Source organism: Aethina tumida, chromosome 2, assembly GCF_024364675.1.
Source record: "Aethina tumida isolate Nest 87 chromosome 2, icAetTumi1.1, whole genome shotgun sequence".
Lineage (NCBI taxonomy): Eukaryota > Metazoa > Arthropoda > Insecta > Coleoptera > Nitidulidae > Aethina > Aethina tumida.
The window spans coordinates 16,075,574-16,097,350 of NC_065436.1; the positions used below are offsets into that span (position 1 = coordinate 16,075,574).

Below are 21,777 nucleotides of genomic sequence, written 5' to 3' on the forward strand. Positions count from 1 at the left end.
TCAGTTTTCTTAGTCACGAAAACATGCAATTACCTGGTGCGATACAAACCAACTAGAGCAAAACATCTGCGACGCTACCGTTCTAGTTTCCTGCAGTTGCTACGTAGAATGCTCACAAAAAGCTTTCTAACACAATATTGTATACACATACAACACTGATATTTTCATTCTAGTTCAGCTACTGCCTTACAGATGTCACTGTATGTACAGACGCGTCCTTCTAAAAGTATTTGGGACGCCATTTAAATATCTAATACGGTTTCTAGACAAATATGCTCTTCTAAATAATTTATAAGATTCTTCGACTATAATAATATTAAAATTACGTAAATTAATTTGCATAAAATCTTGTTTTAATATCAGAATATTGATATTTCTTAAATATGATCCCATGAATGAAACGCGCAATTTCAAGTCAAGTTTATTAATACGTAAGTTGAAGAGAATTTAGTCATTAACATTTATAATAATACTTTTATTCACGGATGCGATTCAGAACCAGTTCGGAACCATTAAGCTTGAGCATTGAAGAAAACGACGTTCGCGGTCAATAAAATTCTGAATTTGTAGTAACAGTTCTGTATTCACGGATCACATCGGTTCTCACAGTCCTAGAATTTTTGTTAGGACTGATTCCGTTCTACAGTTGTCAGCTGTTAACTGTGTTTCAGACGTATTTATTTTTAGTTTACTTACTTGGTTTAAAAATTAAAAAATTAACTCTTTTGACATTTATTCTGTGAAGTCGTTAGATACAGTTAAATTTTTTTATTAGTTTTCTTAGTGATGAGGACATGAAAAATGTATTAGGATTATTGGCTAAAGTTCCTAGAAGTACTGCCTATTCTAAAGGTGGTTTATTTTACCTGAAGAAGCCTGAAAATTTATTAAAAAAATTTATAAATTAAAGACATCTAAATTTTCATTAGAGGGAAAATAAAATCCTGAACTGACTCAGAACCGGACATAAATTCTTTGAACTGCTTTTGAACCAATTTGGAATAGTTAAATAAAGTTAATATTGTATGACCTTATTATTCACATGCAAAGAAAGGGGAGATTAACAAAAGAAAAATACAGAACACCCGTTTTCCTCTTTACCTGCCGGTTAAACAAAGACACAAATTGTACGCTTTCAAAATAATGTCAGTCGAATCAAGGCTCACTGACAAAAGAGCTTGAGACTGGAACGATTGTTAAAAAAATAGTGTGAATGATAGTTCTAGAACGAATTAAAGGTACCGACGAAACTGTGATGCAATAATAACGCCGTGTCATGTCAAAGGGTATTTATCTGTGTGATGTTAGGTGTGGTTTAAAGAACACTACACCCAGACGTTGCAAAATGCAGTTTGCCCAGTGGTGTTCGCTCCAGTGGCATATTTACTATAAATCCTGACACTTACTGTTGCAGCAAATACTGCTTCGTCACTCATTATTGAAAAGTTAAACGGTAACTATAATTATATCCAAATATAGGTCGCCTACATTATCATTATTTGGCCCACTATTTTATTTCTTAAAAAAATTTAAAGTTGAGAGTAATAGAGACTGTCGATAGAAGTGAAAACTTTAAATATTAAAATTTGAAATTTCATAATGTTTGAATTAAATTTATCAACATCAATCTAGTTTTCATATCTATTGACACTCCAAGCAACAATTTTATGCATGTTTATATGGTTTTTTATTATTTAAATATATTACGGGCTGTACAAGATCATGATAAAATATAAATACAATTCAATTGAAATAACAATTAATTTACAATCATATTATTTATATTTACTTAAATTTTAACATTATTTTAATTGTTTGCATCATTGTCATCATTAATTTCAGCAATACTTAGACTTTTTATACTTTCTATTATTTCATTTTGTTCTAAAAAAGATACAATAGGCTTATGACAACTAAAGTAAGAAGTGAAAATGTTTGACAGGTATAAGCATGTCGGAGACGCGAACGCATAATGTTTCTCTACCAAAAGCTGCCGAAGATGATCCTGAAAATTTCGAAGATTTCCATATAGAGGTTTCTTTCAGACGGCATTCTATTCTGTGAACCCTCCACTTTCAAAACAGTAATAGATATTGGTGTCAAATTCATTTGCCAGATTTTCCCCTACCAAAAAGTGCCCAACGCGGCTAAAGAAGTTTTCACATAAAGTTTACGTACTTGACGCAAATTCAAAATTAAAATTATATTAACTACTGATTAAAGAAAAAATTGTTCTCAAAATCAACCTATTATGATTTTTTAATATTCCCATGGTGCGGTTGATTGTTAACATGTTACATTTGACATAAAACGAATGCAATATACCGCGATAGAATAAATTTAGTCTCTATAAGGATATGAACATAAGTATATGTTAATCTAACATTACGTTTTAATAGTAGATCGTATCTGATAAATCATTTGTTTATTGATTTATAAAATAACAGAGAAATGCGATCCATATCAGATATTACATTTTAATTAAAACGTTACCCAATTAAAAATTAATAAACCATTCTATTACAAAAGAGGTTATTTATTAATGAAAGATCATTTGAAAATAATTAAAACCGCTTGAATGAGCTTGAACATAATAAATATTATAATAATTATTGTTTAGATTATAAATTAACCGTTTCTCATAAAGGCATATTAGTGGGTAACTATTTAAATGTTAAAATTATGATTTTAATCCCATAATTTTGGATAATTAAATCGTGGCAGGAGAAAATTGAAAAACGTTATTAATTTTAGGAAACTTTTTTGACAGGTACCATTGTCAATTATATAATTTAAATAACCACTAAAGGTATTGACTTTAATATATAAATTAATTATTAATATTATTGAACGTAAGACAATAAAAATAGGTTAGGCTAGTTACTCAGTATTTTAAAGAAATTTAGAAAGATCGATAAGAAATAGGATAATTAAATTCATGCACTGGCAATTGTATTCTATAAATAGACAAATAGCGCACAACGTATGAAAATATCATTGTCAAACCTTTAGAACAAACACTGAAAGTGAATAACTTATTCTCATTCTCATTAGTCGGCACGAACAACGGCCTGAACACGATAAAACTTATTAATTATTTCAAAGCAGACCTAATTGTTGTAACGCAACGTATAAAATATACGGCCGTCCGTACGACAACCCATGGGAAATATTCTAACACTGCATTAAATCAATGGCGTTCACTAATCATTTCAATAGGCGTTTCTTATTGGTACACTTTATTATGTGTGTTTGGAAGAGATTGCAAGTGATAGTAAGTTTACAAAGCAAATTTTTGTTTTGTTGTAATCTTGCGTCAACATTATATGCATGCTAATTGTTGCAGGAATATTTAAATTTACATTGAATAGATTTTTGATTGAACTTTAAGAGACAATTTGAAAAATTACATGAATACAACAGTTTTGGATAGGTTCTCTTAATATTCTGTCATTTCAGATTTGGTTATAAGAGTGACCTCTCCATGTTTTCTATACGATTGATGTCTGAGATTGGGACGGTTCAGACGAAACATCGAGGATGTCTCTTATAATCAATCCATCACAATTTTGGATTGTGTTTTAGACCGTTTTCATGTTTACACATTTATTAAGAGAATCATTTCTTCAATATATGGAAGCAAATTGTTATTTAGTATATCCTTGTAGATGAATCAGTTGAAGGGGGCCTATGCCAGAAGAATTGTAGCATCAACATAGCCTAAGGGGGCCTCCACCATGTCTCTCTCGGGGTAAAACAATCTATTTATGTGGTTTTGTCTCTGTAGGATGTTTAACATAAACAGAATCATCATTTTTTATAAAAGAAATTTAGACTCAACCACACTGTTCTGTGGTTTACTTAGTGTAATCCTAGGCAAGTCAAAAAATAGTACTGATTGACTGATTGATTTAAATTCGTAGAGAGCAATGAAAGTAAAATGTTTTTATATTGTGTTAATTGAAAAGTGAAAAAGTATAGTACACACAACAATAACATAAAAAACGATTAATTAGAATTAATATACAATCATATTATTTATGTATAGTATTTGTATTTACTTAAATTTCACTTATAAGATATACACAACATTATATATAGCTGTATAGATGGATATAGATATACTGCTGGAAGCATGTCGGTGACGCGAACCCATAGTAAGTGTCAATATAAATCAATAACAATCTATTATTGAAAATCAATCACTCAATTGTCAGTTTTATTATTTCCCACCGCTGTATATTAAAAAAAAAACAAATTGTTACCCTTAGACATACAAAATACATCTGTAACATGCAGATAAATTATGATAATGTGTCCTTGTAAGGAAAACAGAATCGCCATCCTTTGAAGCGGCATAAAGCACAATACGTGAAGAAACAACTTTCTCTTTTACATTATGTCCATGCGGCTGAATATAAGAAAGTGTTTAACCAAGCAACTACTCAACATGCATAGAATCACGACTAGTCATTCTAATTGCATATGAACGACTGTTGAAGTGGAATATTTATCTATGATCGGTTCAAGTTCGTGGTCGCGGTCACACCTATTCCGTAATTTTTTCTTCTATGTCAATCGTGACAAATAAAAGTGCGGCTCTTTTTAAGTTTCCGCTAAATAAATGATCGACAAAATTTTTAATTTTATTATATCGACGTAAATTTAAATAATTAAATTCTTAACTTAACTTATTTCTGGACTGACTAAGGTTATTTTTTAATTAAACTGTTAATATACATACATGTGATTATCAGTAATCTTTTAAATAAAAAATAATGGATTTCACAAAATTTAATCGGCCATAAATATATTAAAATTATAAGGAATGTTTTAATTAGAACGTTTCTTGAAATTCAAAGATACAACGATACAATAATAAATAGTAATATTTTATATTTTTAATTTGGGCATATATTTTTATGGCCTTGTAAATTATACATCTAATTTAACACAGTGTCGTGACATATGTCTGAAATCTGATTCGTAGATACCACTAGAGGGTCAACAAATTAGTTCTTTGTGTTCACATACCTAAGAGTAAAGTCTGGGTAAGTAAACTTGCAGTGTCATTCACTGATACGTTCCTCAATGATTCTAACGGTATATCTTTTAAAACAAATTAAAAGATTCATTTCTGACTATGGTTTCACTTTTTATATTCTACACGTGGCTAGAAAGTGAATATTATGACGATATTTTATTGTAAATCTATAATTTAATTTTGCCTTTTTGTTGAAAAAATTAACAGATTTTAAACTCCACTCAATTTGCATATACGTAAACGTAGGAAAAGTCATTAATTACATCATTTAAATGCAATCAATTACTTATAAATGACAGAGGTTCCCTTATCAAACAAGGGTGTTAACGAATTTCGTTAAGCTGCTTTTAATACCATAGATAGGGGAATAATACAGTTGTTTGCATAAAGTGGACTCCCTTTCTCATTTAAAATTTTGGGGATGGGAATTGCATAATAGATATTGAGGGTATTAAATCATTCTTGATTAATTTTTCTGTACTTTTGTTTTAGTTTTATAATTTTAACGTAAATTTGCTTTTTATTGTTAAATATATTTGATATGATGTAACTGACATATGTTTAAATGCCTGATAAATAAATAATTGCGATAATAATAACGGTATAAGCCTCGTCTGAAAAGGTAAAGATTAAAATCGAAAGTCGATTCAGATTATAAAGTCATTGGATTCGGTTAAGATGCATTTAATATGTTGCAGATCATGCAATGACTAATCAAACACCTTCTAAGCTGATTAGGAATTTATCAGACGGTTATCTCTGATGAGTACATAATCTGAAGCATAAAATACAGTGTGTTATATTATCATTATCACCATTTTATTTTCCAAAATAAGTTTTATTAGAGATTAGAAATAGGAAACTCCAATTAGTTAATTCAATGATTTAGGTTACAGTAGTTAATGGCAAAAAATATTATCCTTTATTTCTACATTAAACAACAATCGAATGCAATTATTGTTTTATGTAGTATATAAATTAAACAATCAAGTAAATGAAAACGTGTCTGGCTGCACAACAAGTAAATGATTCGACTTCAAGAAAACCATAAAACGTTTTCCCAATATTGACTTTTACAACGTATTGTACATTATACAAAATGCAATTTACACGTTCACGCTGTATACATTAGAACTAACTTATTAAAATCGAAAGTTCGAACTTGAACGGCCATGAAAAAAACTGAATTATGAAAGTGGAAGCATTTGATTGACAAGAGATCGATTGTCGGGAATTCTTCTAATGCATTATAGTTAAGCCAACGTAATGTTACGCAAAGTTTCATTTAAGACAAAAGCATTTACTGTTTGAAGTATCTCTGTTAGCATATATAATCCTCTTAAAAGGTGGATCTGTTAAATGGTTTTTATGTTGTAATTAGTTTTATGAAATTGAATGTCTAATACTTCCGTTTTTGTAAAGTTACATTTAAATACGCTGCACAACTTTATTATTACATAGTAACTTTTAATTAAGAAGACCATATTTATATATCAAATGAACTGTATTTGGTGGCGACTGATGAAATCTTAATTTACTTTAAATACAACTATTACTGTTGTGTATTTCTTCTTATACGTTTAGTATTCTAGCTACTTATAATTTTGTCACTTTTGTTAAAGTAATAATATTTATTTACTACTTACAAATATTTTGTTTTGAAACTGATACTTAATTTTATACCGCACAGCAAATTAATAACCAGATAAATTATTTATACCATTAAAACTTCAACTGTATCGTTCGTCTAACCCCTCGAATCGTTACGTGTATTTATATTCTTGAAATCGGAAAACAGGCAATTAATTTCAACTCCATTCACAGCAAATAAAAACATTTACGTAGCTTGCGGCCAGTAATTAATCTTGAAACCTCTCTGTTTCCTCTTAAACTAATTCGCAAACGATTCTTACAGTCTTTGCACTTTCTGGGAGTCTCATTTGAGATTTGTGTAATAAAATGATTCATGTGACTGCGCAATATTCCCCATAAATTGACAAATTAGTTTTTGTCAAACTATTGAAATTATAGCCATGGATTTATTAAATACAAAACTAATTCAAGTTTTATATAAATTTATTCATTGGTCACAAAATTGGCGGATGCGCCAGTTATACATATACTTATTAACCAAGATTTTTAGAAATTGTAAATTGTATAAATTAAAATAAAATTTATAACTAGTTTCTTTGACAACAAAAGAAAGTTTTATCATTAAAAATTCTGAATATTGTTATAATAACTGTTTCATTATGAAAAGAAACTTATAATGAATAATTTTGTACAACTACGAGAATATTAATTTAAAAAATTAAATAACCAGAGTTGATTGAAAAAATAAAAATTGAATTAAAACAATTCACTCAAAATTGGCTGATTATTAGAATTCCTGCATATAGTTATAATGGATCTTCATGTTGTATAAGAATCTTATACCTGATATTTACCATTATGTGAAGAAACTTATAATGAATAATTGTGTACAACTTTGAGAATAATAATTTAAAAAATTAATTAACCAGAACTGATTGAAAAGATAAAAATTGAATTAAAACAATTCACTCAAAATTGACTGATTATTAAAAATCCTGTTTTATTATAACTTTAGGTTGTATAAGAATGTTATATCTGATATTTACCATCATGTGAAGAAACTTATAATGAATAATTTTATACAACTACGAGAATAATAATTTAAAAAATCAAATAACCAGAGCTGATTAAAAACATAAAAATTAAATTAAAACAATTTACTCAAAATTGGATGATTATTAAAAATCCTGAATATAATTATAATAGAACTTTAGATTGTATAAGAATCTTATAATGAATAATTTTGTACAACTACGAGAATAATAATTTAAAAAATTAAATATTCAGAGCTGATTGAAAAGATAAAAATTAAATTAAAACAATTCGCTCAAAATTGACTGATTATTAAAAATCCCGTTTCATTATAACTTTAGGTTGTATAAGAATGTTATATCTGATATTTATAATCATGTGAATAAACTTATAATGAATAATTTTGTACAACTACGAGAATAATAATTTAAAAAATTAAATATTCAAAGCTGATTGAAAAGATAAAAATTGAATTAAAACAATTCACTCAAAATTGGCTGCTTATTAAAAATCCTGAATAGAGTTATAATAGAACTTAAGATTGTATAAGAACCTTATACCTGATATTTACCATTTTGTGAAGAAACTTATAATGAATAATTTTGAACAACTTCGAGAATAATAGTTAAAAAAATTAAATAACCAGAGCTGATTAAAAAGTAAAAAATTGAATCAAAACAATTCACTCAAAATTGACTGATTATTAAGAATCCTGAATCTTATGCCTGATATTTACCATTTTGTGAAGAAACTTATAATATATAATTTTGTATCACTACAAGAATAATAATTTAAATAAGCAGTGATATTGAATTGAAATGAAAATATTAATTCAATTAAAAGATTCATTTTATTAAGGCGAGTGTCGCCTAAAATTAATTGCTGCAACAACAGAACGACATGAAAAACAAAAATAAAACTAAAGTTTACCATTAAAAAATTCTGAATATGGTTATAATAGATTATTCCGATTACAGTAATCTTTAAACCATTATGTAAAGAAATTTATAATGAACTATAAAAATAATAAATTAAAAATTAAAAAGATGAGCAACTAGAGCTGAAAAAAACATGAATAAAATTAAAACTAATTAGTTGATTAAGGCGAATATAAATCAAAGTTGACGGTCATAACATAACTGTATGAGAAATAATGGTCATAACAATAAAAATAAAGTTTATCATTAAACATTCTGAATATGGTGGAAATAGAAGATTCCAATTAAAAGAACCTTCAAATATGTACTATTATGTCAAGATATGTATAACGAATGTACCAAGATTAGAATAATAATTTAAAAATTAGAAAATAACTAACCAGAGTTAAGAAATTATTACAATTGTTCTTAAGGTGTATCCAAGATTGATTGCCATAAAAGGACGACACGAAAAGCAATTGTCATAACAATAAAAATAAATTTATAATTGAACCTGTTTATAATAGAAAATTATGATTAAAATATAATAATAATAATTTTGTTGAAGTTGTTGAAAACGTGAATTATGTTAAAACAATTCTCCTTAATAAGGTTAATGTTACCCAAAATTGATCGCCCCAACAAAACGACACGAAAACCAATTGGCACAACAATTATTCAAGCGCCGTCGGTGAAAGTGCAAAACAGCCAATTGAACGGCGACGCTTGCCCAGAGCGTCGGGGCGCTTGCCGCCGTCTTGAAGTCTACGCAGTGCGTGAAATTTATCAGAAAGCTCCGGTTCCGGATTATAACGCCGGCGACTATATTCCGTACCCATAAGGGACGTCGTAGCGGTGCCGGTGTGGTAAACTATCGCCGTCGTTCCCGGTATTTTCATTTCATCGGCCAAATCACTGCTTCGCGTGCTTTTGTAATGGGCGTGTGACTTCCAGTTATCTACGTTTTGGAATTGTTTACTGTGACAGTTAAACTAAATGAGTGTATGTGCAATTTATATGTGGTACTGGCGAATTTATGTGTTCTAGGGCCCTGTGCAAAAGTGAATCAGTTTAATTCTGCTTATTGAAGCTTAAGAATTTTTTTGTTAGTTATTGGCTAAGAAAAATATATTAAATATTGCTCTACATAAACATAAAATACTTAATAAAATAAAAGTATTGCTAACAGTGATTTCATATCAAATCATGTTTTATTCACATTGATTTCATAAATCTTTCATTGTATGGTTTGGGTCAATGTCAAAGTGTTTACTTACTTGGAGGTCTTCCAAGGTGTTTTGAAGAACTTCTCTTTCTTAAAAAAAATAAATACTTATTGTTAGCAATTAAATATTTATCAAAAAATAATAAAAAGTATAAGGTTTACTTTAAAAAAAAAAACGATATGACGCTATAATTAAGTGTGATATAAAAAATTTAAAATTATGGGAGTATTAATAAAATCAATGACGTAATAAAATTGTATTGTTTCGATTAGTATTCTATAATTTCATATTTTACATTAAATTTACATATGTTCATGTCACCTAACATAACTGAATTTCACTTTTACCATTAATTAGTCACATGATTTATTACGCCCCCAAGTTTCATTTGTATTTTAAAATTACCATTTAATTGAATCTTGAAAATGGGTTTTCTGTGTTGTAGATATAATTTGAGTCTGCCTGAATTTACCTAAAATTAATTAACTGAATTCAATAATTAATTAAATTGTATTAACTTAATTTATGTCTTAAACAATAAGAATATTGGAAATTTAAAATGTTATTAATGTAAAGATTATTGTACTCAAACAGTCAGCCAAATAATTAATTGAAATTACCTTGTGGGGATTTGACGTAAGTCTTAATTAAATCTTAAATATGTACCCCTACTAAAACTATTGATTTTGAATTTGAAGTCCAATCACCTAGGTCATATTTGGCTTGAACTCTAGAAAATTTAAAATAATGCTAAATTAATAAATAAAATAAGAAAGTTTATATCTGGCCATTAAAGTAATTATCGAAATTATTGATTTAACCTAAAACTTTTTAAGTGCTGCATTAAATCTTTTTAGATTAAATGGTTGCATTAGAATTATGTATAAGAACTATTATTTTTCAATTAACATGATGTTTGTAAGGTAATGTCCACACTACCAAAATATCGACCGACCTACCTAAAACTTGGCCAAGTAATGCGGTCACAGGCTATTGTTGAATCAATATTAGAAAAAGAGTAACTTGTGAATTATCAGGAAAAACATGCGAGCTACATATTTGTGTCAAACAACTTGAGTTATTGTACTTGATTTTGTAATTTATAGTTGAATTTCAGTGCATTTTCGTGATAATTTTTTGGTAATGTTTGTTCCTGAGGCCCATAAATTAAATAGATAACACGAATAACCTTGTTTACATATTGTGTAATAATTTAAGTGCACAATTCGATGTGTCTTCAGGCGAAGTTGAAAAAGGACTGACACTGATTTATATAAAAAATTGCCGGTACGGTTATAAGGGCAATAATGGTCACAATTTAAAGTTAATTGACTAGTGATGATGATCGAACTCTAATTTATTGCCGTACACACGTGTAATGTGTGCAAACGTTGTAAAATTCAACAGGCCTAAACATAATTATATGAATTATTGATTATTGAATGGACCTGGGCAATAAATTGTTCCCATAAATGTTTTAAAAATAATGCAACATAAATATAATCGATAGAATCTTGTGAACATGTTTTATGTTTATGGTAGGACAATATAGCAAACATAATTGAAATTATTCATTCTCTGCACGCAGTAGGGCCTAAATAATGGTTACGGATGTGCTCGGTGAAATGAAGTGTAACTAAAAGTGTGTAAACGCAGTATGGGATGTAGTTTTATCTACCTTCGCCACATAATATGATCAGGAGAAATAGAAAGGTAACTATAATTAAATTTAAATGCACATCCAAATGGCCGCATTTATACAACATAATAGCAAAGTGATTAAATATAAAATAATTTCCATAATCCTAATAAGGTGATGATGTTGTCTATCAACTGGGATCCTAAATTAGTAAATTTTTCTAGTAATTCAGTGGTATTTTTTCCACTTTCGATGTGCTACCCTTGTAGAATATATATCATAAAAAAACCCTCGCAAAAATAAAGCACAACATTTGGGAGTTTAGTGCACAGCAATAAGTTCATCAACCCCAATACCCGGTCACGAAACTCACAAGGAAAGAGAGATATTCGTACCACCATTAGGTCTTCGAAAAGTTTAAGTTAATTTATAACAGTATTATTTCTTATGTATTTTTAATGTATTAAATTCAAAAGTTTTAAATTTTGAGGTAGTAATAAATTTTCAAAAAATTATTTTTTCTTTCTTATTTGAGCCGTATATAAATAAATTTATAATAGTATATAAGTCTATTGTATAATAATGAACAAGGAACCACCATTAGATCTTCGAAAAGTTTAAAATAATTTCAATGTTCCAGAATCACAAATAAAAAAAAAAATAGTACCTTTTTCCTATTTGAGCTGTACTGTCCTTATATTAATAAATTTATAGTAGTATTATTTCTTATGTATTTTTAATTTATTAAATTCAGAAGTCTTAAATTTTGAGATAAAGAGTAATAAATTTTCAAAAAAATATTTTTTCTATCATACATGGTATAATAATGAACAAGGAAAGAGAGATATTCGTACCACCATTAGATCTTCGAAAAGTTTAAGTTAATTTCAATGTTTCCAGTATCACAAATTAAAGAAACAATTGTACCTTTTTCCTATTTGAGCCGAACTGTCCATATATAAATAAATTTCTAATAGTCTTATTAGATGTATTTTTAATCTATTAAATTCAAAAATCTTAAATTTTGAGATAGAGAGTAATAAATTTTCAAAAAAATATTTTTTCTATCATACATGGTATAGTAATGAACAAGGAAAGAGAGATATTCGTACCACCATTAGATCTTCGAAAAGTTTAAGTTAATTTCAATGTTTCTAGTATCACAAACTAAAGAAAAAATAGTACCTTTTTCCTATTTGAGTCGTACTATCCATATATAAATAAATTTCTAATAGTATTATTAGATGTATTTTTAATCTATTAAATTTAGAAGTCTTAAATTTTGAGATAGAGAGTAACAAATTTTCAAAAAATTATTTTTTTTTTCAATCATATATATGGTAATATAATAATGAACCATTTTTTTAATGCACATAAGGTCTGATTTCTTCAAATCTTTTACCTTACTTTTAAAATACTTTTTATTAGAGGGTTTCCAAAATTACAAAAGGCATTTTCGTAAGATTCCATCAAAACGGTAAGTCGGTGGAAAAAAAAACAGGCATCAAATTTGTTAAGAAGAGAATAAAAATTGAAAAAACCTTTGTTTAAAAATATTTATTTTGAGTCTCCCACTAATGTCACTTTAAGAAATACCATAAAAGAAAATACCTCTTGATGCTCAGTAACTATGTACCAAATTCAATTAAAATATCTAGAATAGTATCATAGATATTATAAAAATTTATATATTTTTTTAAAGTTACTACACAGTGTCCCAAAATTTAAAAATGAACGCAAAACGCAATAATCGTTCTTTCGTTTGAAAGAACGATTATTGCGTTTTGTAGTAAAATACTTTTTTCGCATTCCTAATTTTTATATTCATGCTATTAAACATCGATTATTTACTCCCAAATAACCCCGATACATTTCTGGGGTGTTTCCATGTTTACCACCGTTATTGTCAATAAATAAGTTCAAAAACTTCCTTTTTGTGTCACTTCTAAATTTGAAAACTCATTCCTATAATATCTGTAATACAAGGCTAGGGGCGGTGCATTGTGACGTGTACACTGGGGATGCAACATAATAGATGGCGTGATTAGAAGGAGTGATGGATGGATAACATAATAATGACTCGACGGATATTTAAAATCACGGATAGATAAGATCGTTGATTTCATACACAACGTTGAGTCGAATTAGTGGCGGATCATCCTAATCACTTATAGCTACCCCACAAAATAAAAATTACACTCTATGACTGTGCGTATCTTATGTTATACGAAAGAATCTGTAAAAAACAAACAGGAGTGCATCTTTTATCTTACCAATTGAATCGAAACATGCTTGTGCAAGGAAATTATGCATGTTTAAGGTGTCAAAATCGAAAGATTCACAATGATTAAAGTTGTTTTATATTAACACACGTTCATTGAGTCGGCTATTAAAAAAATGTTCTTAGTCTTTTTACTTCTATATATGGCAGGCCGAAGTTATCAACCACAAAATTAATTAACAGCTTTGATTGATTGTCGGTCGGAATGAAAGCATTGAAGGAACCGTTAGGCTACCCTTAGTAACCCAATACAAATTTGATGTTACGTTACATTATTTAATGTAATATTAATATATTATTTAAGGTAATTTATTATTAAATAATAATTTCATATTACATGTAAATATTAGGCACCAGAAAGAGTAATTTATGTATTTGAATAAGGATTTATTTGAATAAATATTCATATTTCTAACTATGCCATTTATTCTTTTTCTACTTAAAACAGATTTTGGGTTAATAATGATTTATTCCAGTGTAATCCGTGGATATGTGATTTATGGGAGCAAAATTCAGCTTAAAGTATCAGAAGATGCTATAAGTGATGAAGTTGATTAAAAAGTGGAGAGCCTTGAACAAATATATTACACATATATTACATGAGGATCACAAAATAAGATGTTTAATAATTGTTAACTTTATTGATTGTATTTCTTACTTATTCTTGCCAGTCTAGACAATTGATTCAAACTTGGAACCTATTTGGAACAGTAACTAAAGTCTTATCCTAAAATGAATTTTTATTATATATCCTTATATTTTTTAATATTTAAAGGTTATATTTTTTTCTATATTATTCCTCAGGATTAGAGTATGTGAAGGAGGATTAGGTTTTTCTATTCTTGTTTTTATAATTCGATTAGTTGATAATAACTATATTATGTTATCTTCAATATTATGATTATTATTTAGAATTTTTTTAATTCCTTTATGTTTTATGAGAGAATTTTGATTAGTTCAAATTATTCTTTTAATTATATCTTTAATTATTTATCTTTATTTTTAGGTTTAGATATATTGTCTTTTTTTTCGTTTTACTGAGATTTTGAATTTTATGCTTTATTAGTATTAGCTAGAGAAAGAAAAAAATAAAACTAATGAGTATTCTAATTTATTTTTAATAGTAATATTAGTTTTAATAATCAGATTATATATTACATTTAGAAGGATAAATTTTCTAATTTTTTATTTATTCTTGGAAAGGAAGTTAGTTTAAGGCAGGAATATATTTATTATTTTATTTTTTATTATTTTCTTTACCTTTAATAATTTCTATTTTTTGTTATTATTATAGAAATAGCAATAGATTAGAATTTATTTAAAAAAATTTGGATATTACGTATTTATCTGTTTTTATAATTATAATTTTTAAAGTTAAAATACCGTATATAAATAAGTTTTTAATAGTATAATTAGATGTATTTTTAATCTATTAAATTCAGAATTTTGAGATAGAGAGTAACAAATTTTCAAAAATATATTTTTTTTCAATCATATATATGGTAATATTATAATGAACCATTTTTTTAAAGCACATAAGGTCTGATTTCTTCAAATCTTTACCTTACTTTTAAAATACTTTTTATTAGAGAGTTTCCAAAATTCCAAAAGGCATCTTCGTAAGAGAATTGTTCCTTCCATTTTTTTGAATTTTATGCTTTATTAGTATTAGCTAGAGAAGAAAAAAATACTAAACTAATGAGTATTCTAATTTATTTTTAATAGTAATATTAGTTTTAATAATCAGATTATATATTACATTTAGAAGAATAAATTTACTAATTTTTTATTTATTCTTTGAAGTTAGTTTAAGGCAGGAATATATTTATTATTTTATTCTTTATTATTTTCTTTACCTATAATAATTTCTATTTTTTGTTATTATAGAAATAGGAATAGATTAGAATTTATTTAAAAAAATTTGGATATTACGTATTTATCTGTTTTTATAATTATAATTTTTAAAGTTAAAGTTAAAGTTAAGTTTATTCATATTTGATTACCCAAGACCCATGTAGAAGCAGCTGTAGCTGGATCAATAATTTTAGCAGGAATTATATTAAAGTTGGGAGATATGATCTTTGTCGTTTTATAGTTATATTTGTAAGAGTTGAATAAAGTATAATATTATTTTTATATTAATTTAGTTGGTGGATTAATTGTTTCATTTATTTGTAAAGGTCTTTAATAGCTATATATATATAAAATCTTTAATTGATTATTCTTCAGTATTTCATATGGGGATGGTTTTAAGAGGTATTGCTTTATATTTTATCATCACAATATATTTTTACTTGTATTGATGTTCCTATTAATTTGACGTACTGTCAGATACAATCACCTTTTCTATTTTGATATGTCAATGCTTCTACATGAAAACAAATTGTTTTTCTCTCCCTGCTTTTTTAATATATTACTGTATGATTTAATGGTGTGTGATATTTTCTGTCAGACTGTTTTATTAGATGTTTGTTGTTTGGTCGCTTACTTTACCAGAAATATTTTTATTATTTATTATAACATATTAAAAATGATACCAGATAATCAATTTTAAAATATTTTATATCATTTGAAAATGAAATTGCAGAATTATAAACTAGAGCGCTTAAAATTATTTTTCATTAGATATATAATTTTTATAGACAAATTGTTTCTCTTCGTTGCCTGTTTTTTCAATATCATATATCACTGCATGATTTAATGGCGTGTGACATTTTCTCGCAGACCGTTTAACTCGGTCCTGTGTGGTCCATAAATTAAATAATCACATAATTTACCTGTTATCATTTGGCCTTCTTTAAAAATAATCTCGTCTTACAAATGCAATATTTTAATCTCGATGTAATCATTATTTAACTAAAGAGGCCACGCATGGCGAAAAAAGACTTTACTTACACCACATTTGTCACCATCCTCCTTACAATTACGGCATAAGATGCGACTCTCCGCTTAAGCCTTATTGACATAATTAGGCCAAATCCTCTTTAATTCATTTAAATAAAATCTCGTGCAGCAAATGAAAAGAAATAAAAAAAGTACAAGGCATTTTAATCACCTGCTGACCCAATGGTCTTCATTTTCGAAGCATAAAATATTGCCGCCATTGCTTTAATAACTTTAGCCGTACCGAGGAATCAAATTTCAAACAGGTTATATCCGTTATGCCTGTAATTGAAATTAAGGCATCTCTGGGGGATATTCGAACGTACCTTTGCACCGCGTCATTAGTATGCGAGAAACGGCCGTCACATCCATGCATATTCATTTTAATCAAAGATCGGTTTTAAAATTTGTTCAATTATTTATTATATATTTTTACTCATATAAAAAAACAGATGTGTTTTGTTGAACTTGTCCAAAAGTCAGACATATTAAACTTCTTAAAATAAAAATCCATTTTAATTGTATTAATTTTTATAAAAATATATATATAGTAATGGCAAAAAGTAGTGCAACTTTAAAAATATATAAATTGCTACCGCCCTGTATATGCAAATCTAATATAATGAGCACACAAATATATCGGTGAATATTTCTTGTATTAAAAATAATTCTGTTAGCTACAAATCAAAATTAAATATTCGTCTGGCAAAAAGTAGAGTAAATTTTTATCACTAATCTCTATAAAATCGACAATAATTTTTAGTTTTACAGTATACGCCAAATTAAACTGAGTTAATATAATGTCTCGTGGAAAAAAATTGTCTTCCGGATTAAGATTACGGATTGTGTGTATCGTTCTTTCAATCCGATGAAAGAAAAATCAATATCTCTCGATTGTAACGCGTATTTTACAATAATTTTCAAGCTTTGGTAATGTGTAAGGAAATAATAAAACTGGAAGACCAAGAAAAACCAATAGGTTTGAGGATAAACAAATTTTATCCTACTCCAAAAAAGATCCTTTCCTGAGTTCCAGCAAAATAAAAGGTCTACTTGAGACACAACTTGTAATTAATGTTTCCTCAAGAACTGTAAGAGATAGATTACTACAAGGGGTCTTCATGCGAGAAGGCCAGACTAAAAAACCACTACTATCAGAGAAGAACAGATGAGCCAGAGTTGAGTTTACCAGGTCCCTTTTACTCTGGACTAAATGATTGGAAACCAGCGATTTGGAGAGATGAAATCAAGTTTAATCTGGTTAGGCCACCTATTCATGAAAAGTTTAACCCAAAGTTTACCATACTCACTGTTAAACATGGCAACAGGTCAGTAATAGTATGGTGCTGATTTTCGTGATTTGTAATGGATCGTTTTATGTATTGAAAACAAATATTGAGGAACAATATGGTACCGTATTCAGATAAAAATTTGTCTGTGGCTTTTAAGGGAAAAAATGTCATTGACTGATCATGTCAATTTTCCCACCTAAACTCTTTTGAAAATTTATGGGAGATAGTGACTAACAAAATGAGACACAATATATTAGTGTAGAATTAATTAAAATACTGATTACAAGTAGTAAAAAAACTTTAAATACTATTAACTATGTAATTGTTAAATTTATAAAGGGAAGTTAATTTTTAATATATATTTTTTGACCATAATAACCAGGACAAAAATTATTTTTTCTATACTGTATATATAAATTTTTAAAGTTTTTTAAAGAAGACAATACAATGTGCTGTTAGTTTATAATTACTAATACTAATTATAATTAGTATTTACCAAAATTCGTTCGGATAATTATGCCTCGGTGTATAATAACTCGAAATGAGACCTGTAGAACAATTGGAATGTTGGAATCTGGGATCAATCAGATTGATATCAAAGGTAGACTCAACAGTTGCGTAATGTATTTTGTACTCGATTTTATCAAACACAGAAAGATTACGAGCCCTAGAGCGTCCTCCATGCAAGTGGCCGGTCAGCTAGAGAACGCCATAGGAACTCGTATCGCTCCAGTTACGGTACAGGACGCTTGGCAACTGCATGTTTTCGTTTCCAAGGACTATTGTGGCGCTTACATTTGACCCTCGACCTTAACCAACAATGATTAGAGTGGACAAGGTCTCATGGTCACTGGATGGAAAAATAGAAAGCTGTGTTTTTCACAAATGAAAATAAGTTTGGGCTCTACAACGAGTTCCTGTTTAGTCCAGACGAGGTGTTCCACAAAATCATTGATGAGTTGAGGAAGTTCATTATGATATGGGGAGGAATTTTTTAGAATGCCTTCCAGACCTTCTAGCTCCATAATTTCGCTGACAGAGGAATCTATAGAGAGCATGCAAAAGAAACACTAATGTCCAAGGAGGACATAGAATGATCTAAATTTTATTTTATTTTAATTATAAACTAATTAAAAATATTACTGACAAAGTTAAAATTAAAATATATTTTATTCATAAGAATCCAATTTTAATTTAAAAAAGAATACTGAATCGGTTCCAGAAAGATATCGGGCTCGTAATTTCAGGAAATGTTGATACTATACTGTATTTGTTCATAAGAACCAAGAGTTAAATAACAAAAAGAAATCGATATTTGAATAAAAAATCGATTTTTAATTTTTCTCAATGTGACGTACCGTTCTAAAAAAATCCCGAACTTATAATTTCATCGAAAATTGAATGAGGAATTAAAAAAAAATAGTTTCATATTTTGGTTAAAAATCAAAATTAAGAAAATAATCCCGTTTTTTTAAGGTTCTTATGAACAGATATAGCTCTTATTTTTTTTTCCTAGAAGCTACCACCATTCCCCAAAATATATCCGGTATTTAGACGATTCGATTCACAAGGTGCTGATTTATTCAGAAACGGTAACAGATAAAGATTTGAAACTTGCGGCATCGAAGAATCTTATGAGTACCAACATATCCTGAAATTATGAGCCCGATACCTTTCTGGAGCCTTTAAAGGTAAAATAACAAAAAGTCAAAGATAACATAATTTTTACATAGTTTTTTTTTCAATTTTTGAACACGCCTATTGTGATTGAGAATTTTTCTTACATTTTTGCAAAATGTGGCAAGATTTTTCGGTGATAATTAGATTAAAAAAGGGAGAGGATTCATTAAAAAAAAATATGTGTAAATTGAGTTTTTGTTCGTGTTATTCGAATGTCACGCCGTAGACTCTAATAAGCACTTTCGATCTAGATCGTATGGTATTCCATTTCGTAATGACTTCATAAATATTTTTTTTTGAAATAAACATTCTCATGTCCAATTACCTTGCTCGAGATTAAATAAACAGCCGCTTCATAATTATCAAGATGTTTAAGGTATAATCAATATTATAGTATCTCCGTTTTTTCCATAATAAAATGAGCTTGTTCCGCAAAGACTCATGAAATGTTACGATAGATTTAAGTAACAGATAAACTTCCATCATGTCGATATTTGCAAACTAAAGTAGGTTTGCAATCAACTACAAATATCAAACCGAAATTAAAATTCCCCCTTTTATTATCGTCGCTGCGAAATTACATAACGCAATAGTAAATTGAAATTGTAGTAACGAAACAACAGTGCATTCTTTTTTAATTAATATTATAGTATTTAAATTTAGTGATATCCATTACTCGAATCATCACAATGACTGTGTAGTAAATGAAAGTTAACGCAAAGAAGTTTTTTACAATAGATATTCACTGACAGTAATAGAAGTAATAGGATAAACGTCAATCAATCTGGCAGTGTTTCTGAATAGTTAAAGGCATTCCAGCCAATTTCCACGATACGTTTCGCAACTGTTGTGAATGCCTTAGCCGACTTCTTACTGAGAATGGGATTGAAAATTTCAATTTATAGAATTTGAGTTCAGAAAGAAATTAAATACCACATTGTAAAATATGAGCCAGATTTAATTTGATTTAATTTATGCATTTTAGTTTTATAATCACAATCTCACAAGAGAAATAAATCGTCTACCAAGTTTCATAATTCAAGCAAGCTTTTAATGCATAATAAGACAAATGAATAAATTAGATTTACTCCAAGAAATATATTATTTTGTAGACTCATGAGCTGGTGCATAACTGCAATGAAATAATATGTCATAAACATAATAAATTAAGTTTCACTTGTACTGCCATGTAATTTGCCGGCGGCCCCCCGATTGCCACTCAGGGGGGATACAATTTTACTAAACTGCATAATAAGATTTATCTCTGTGTAAATATTTCCGACAATGGACAAAGAACGGGATCCGTTGACATATTTAGTATTTCACGTTTACTACAGTTCCTAAGGATTTTAATTTTTACTCATCTTTATGAAAATAGTGTATTTAATTTAAATCATCATAAAACACTTCTTTCCACTTGTGTGCGGCCCTTGTGAAGTCCGCAAGTAAAATTATTACTCGATAATTAGTATTTATTGAATGTGGAATATTTAACGGATGAATAGTACGTAGGTAGTTGCATCGGGCAATTACAGAATTCAGTCCAATCAGCTCTCCGGCATCGAAATAGTATTCCTTACATTCGTTAATTATCATTTTAGTTTCTCCGTTTATAATAAATAATATAAAAAAATTACCTAATAAACAAAGAAAGCTGTTTTCAGGAGCTAAGAATAGTTTTTGGATACGTAAAAGACATACAGTTAATTAATAATTACATTGCACATACTAATAAATACGGTAGAACAGCAACATAAAAGTTGTTTTTAGTATTTGAGGTAATTGTTATTAATAATAAACTAGAATCAGTTAAATTAATTCGCAATTAAAAACACATTGTTTAAAAAATAATAATTTCGAGAAAGCTCTCTATGCAGAGAAAGCAACGTGTCTGTCCACGTTATGCAAAATTTGCTGATTTACATAATATTGTAATTACAATTACTCACTTTAATACGCATTTTATGATCCATGCTTATAGTTTTATATTAATTTATTTGCTGCAATTATTCAATGTTTTTACTATTATAATATCTGCACAATTTAATAAAATTAATGTGTTTATTAATCTAATAATTCATTAGATATTTATGGAAACTATAGATGTTATTTCTGGCTCAAGTTTTTTAATATAATCCTATAAATATAATAATGAATTTGATTTTGAGTTATTTATTTTTTTCAAAAAGT

The 21,777-nt window shown here is 28.0% G+C and overlaps 1 protein-coding gene across 6 annotated transcripts in view; it reads left to right on the forward strand.

The window, feature by feature from the left end:
* LOC109601686 (puratrophin-1-like) overlaps positions 1-21,777 on the forward strand; it is a 210,924-nt gene that overhangs the window by 19,190 nt on the left and 169,957 nt on the right. Inside the window, exon 1 of one of the 6 annotated variants that reach the window (XM_049962644.1) lies at positions 11,490-11,525. The exons of the other annotated variants lie outside the window; for them this stretch is intronic. Coding sequence (XP_049818601.1) covers positions 11,505-11,525 — 21 coding nt within the window. The 5' untranslated portion in view covers positions 11,490-11,504. Of the gene's footprint in view, positions 1-11,489; positions 11,526-21,777 lie in introns of those variants that run through there. 6 annotated transcript variants of the gene reach the window in all.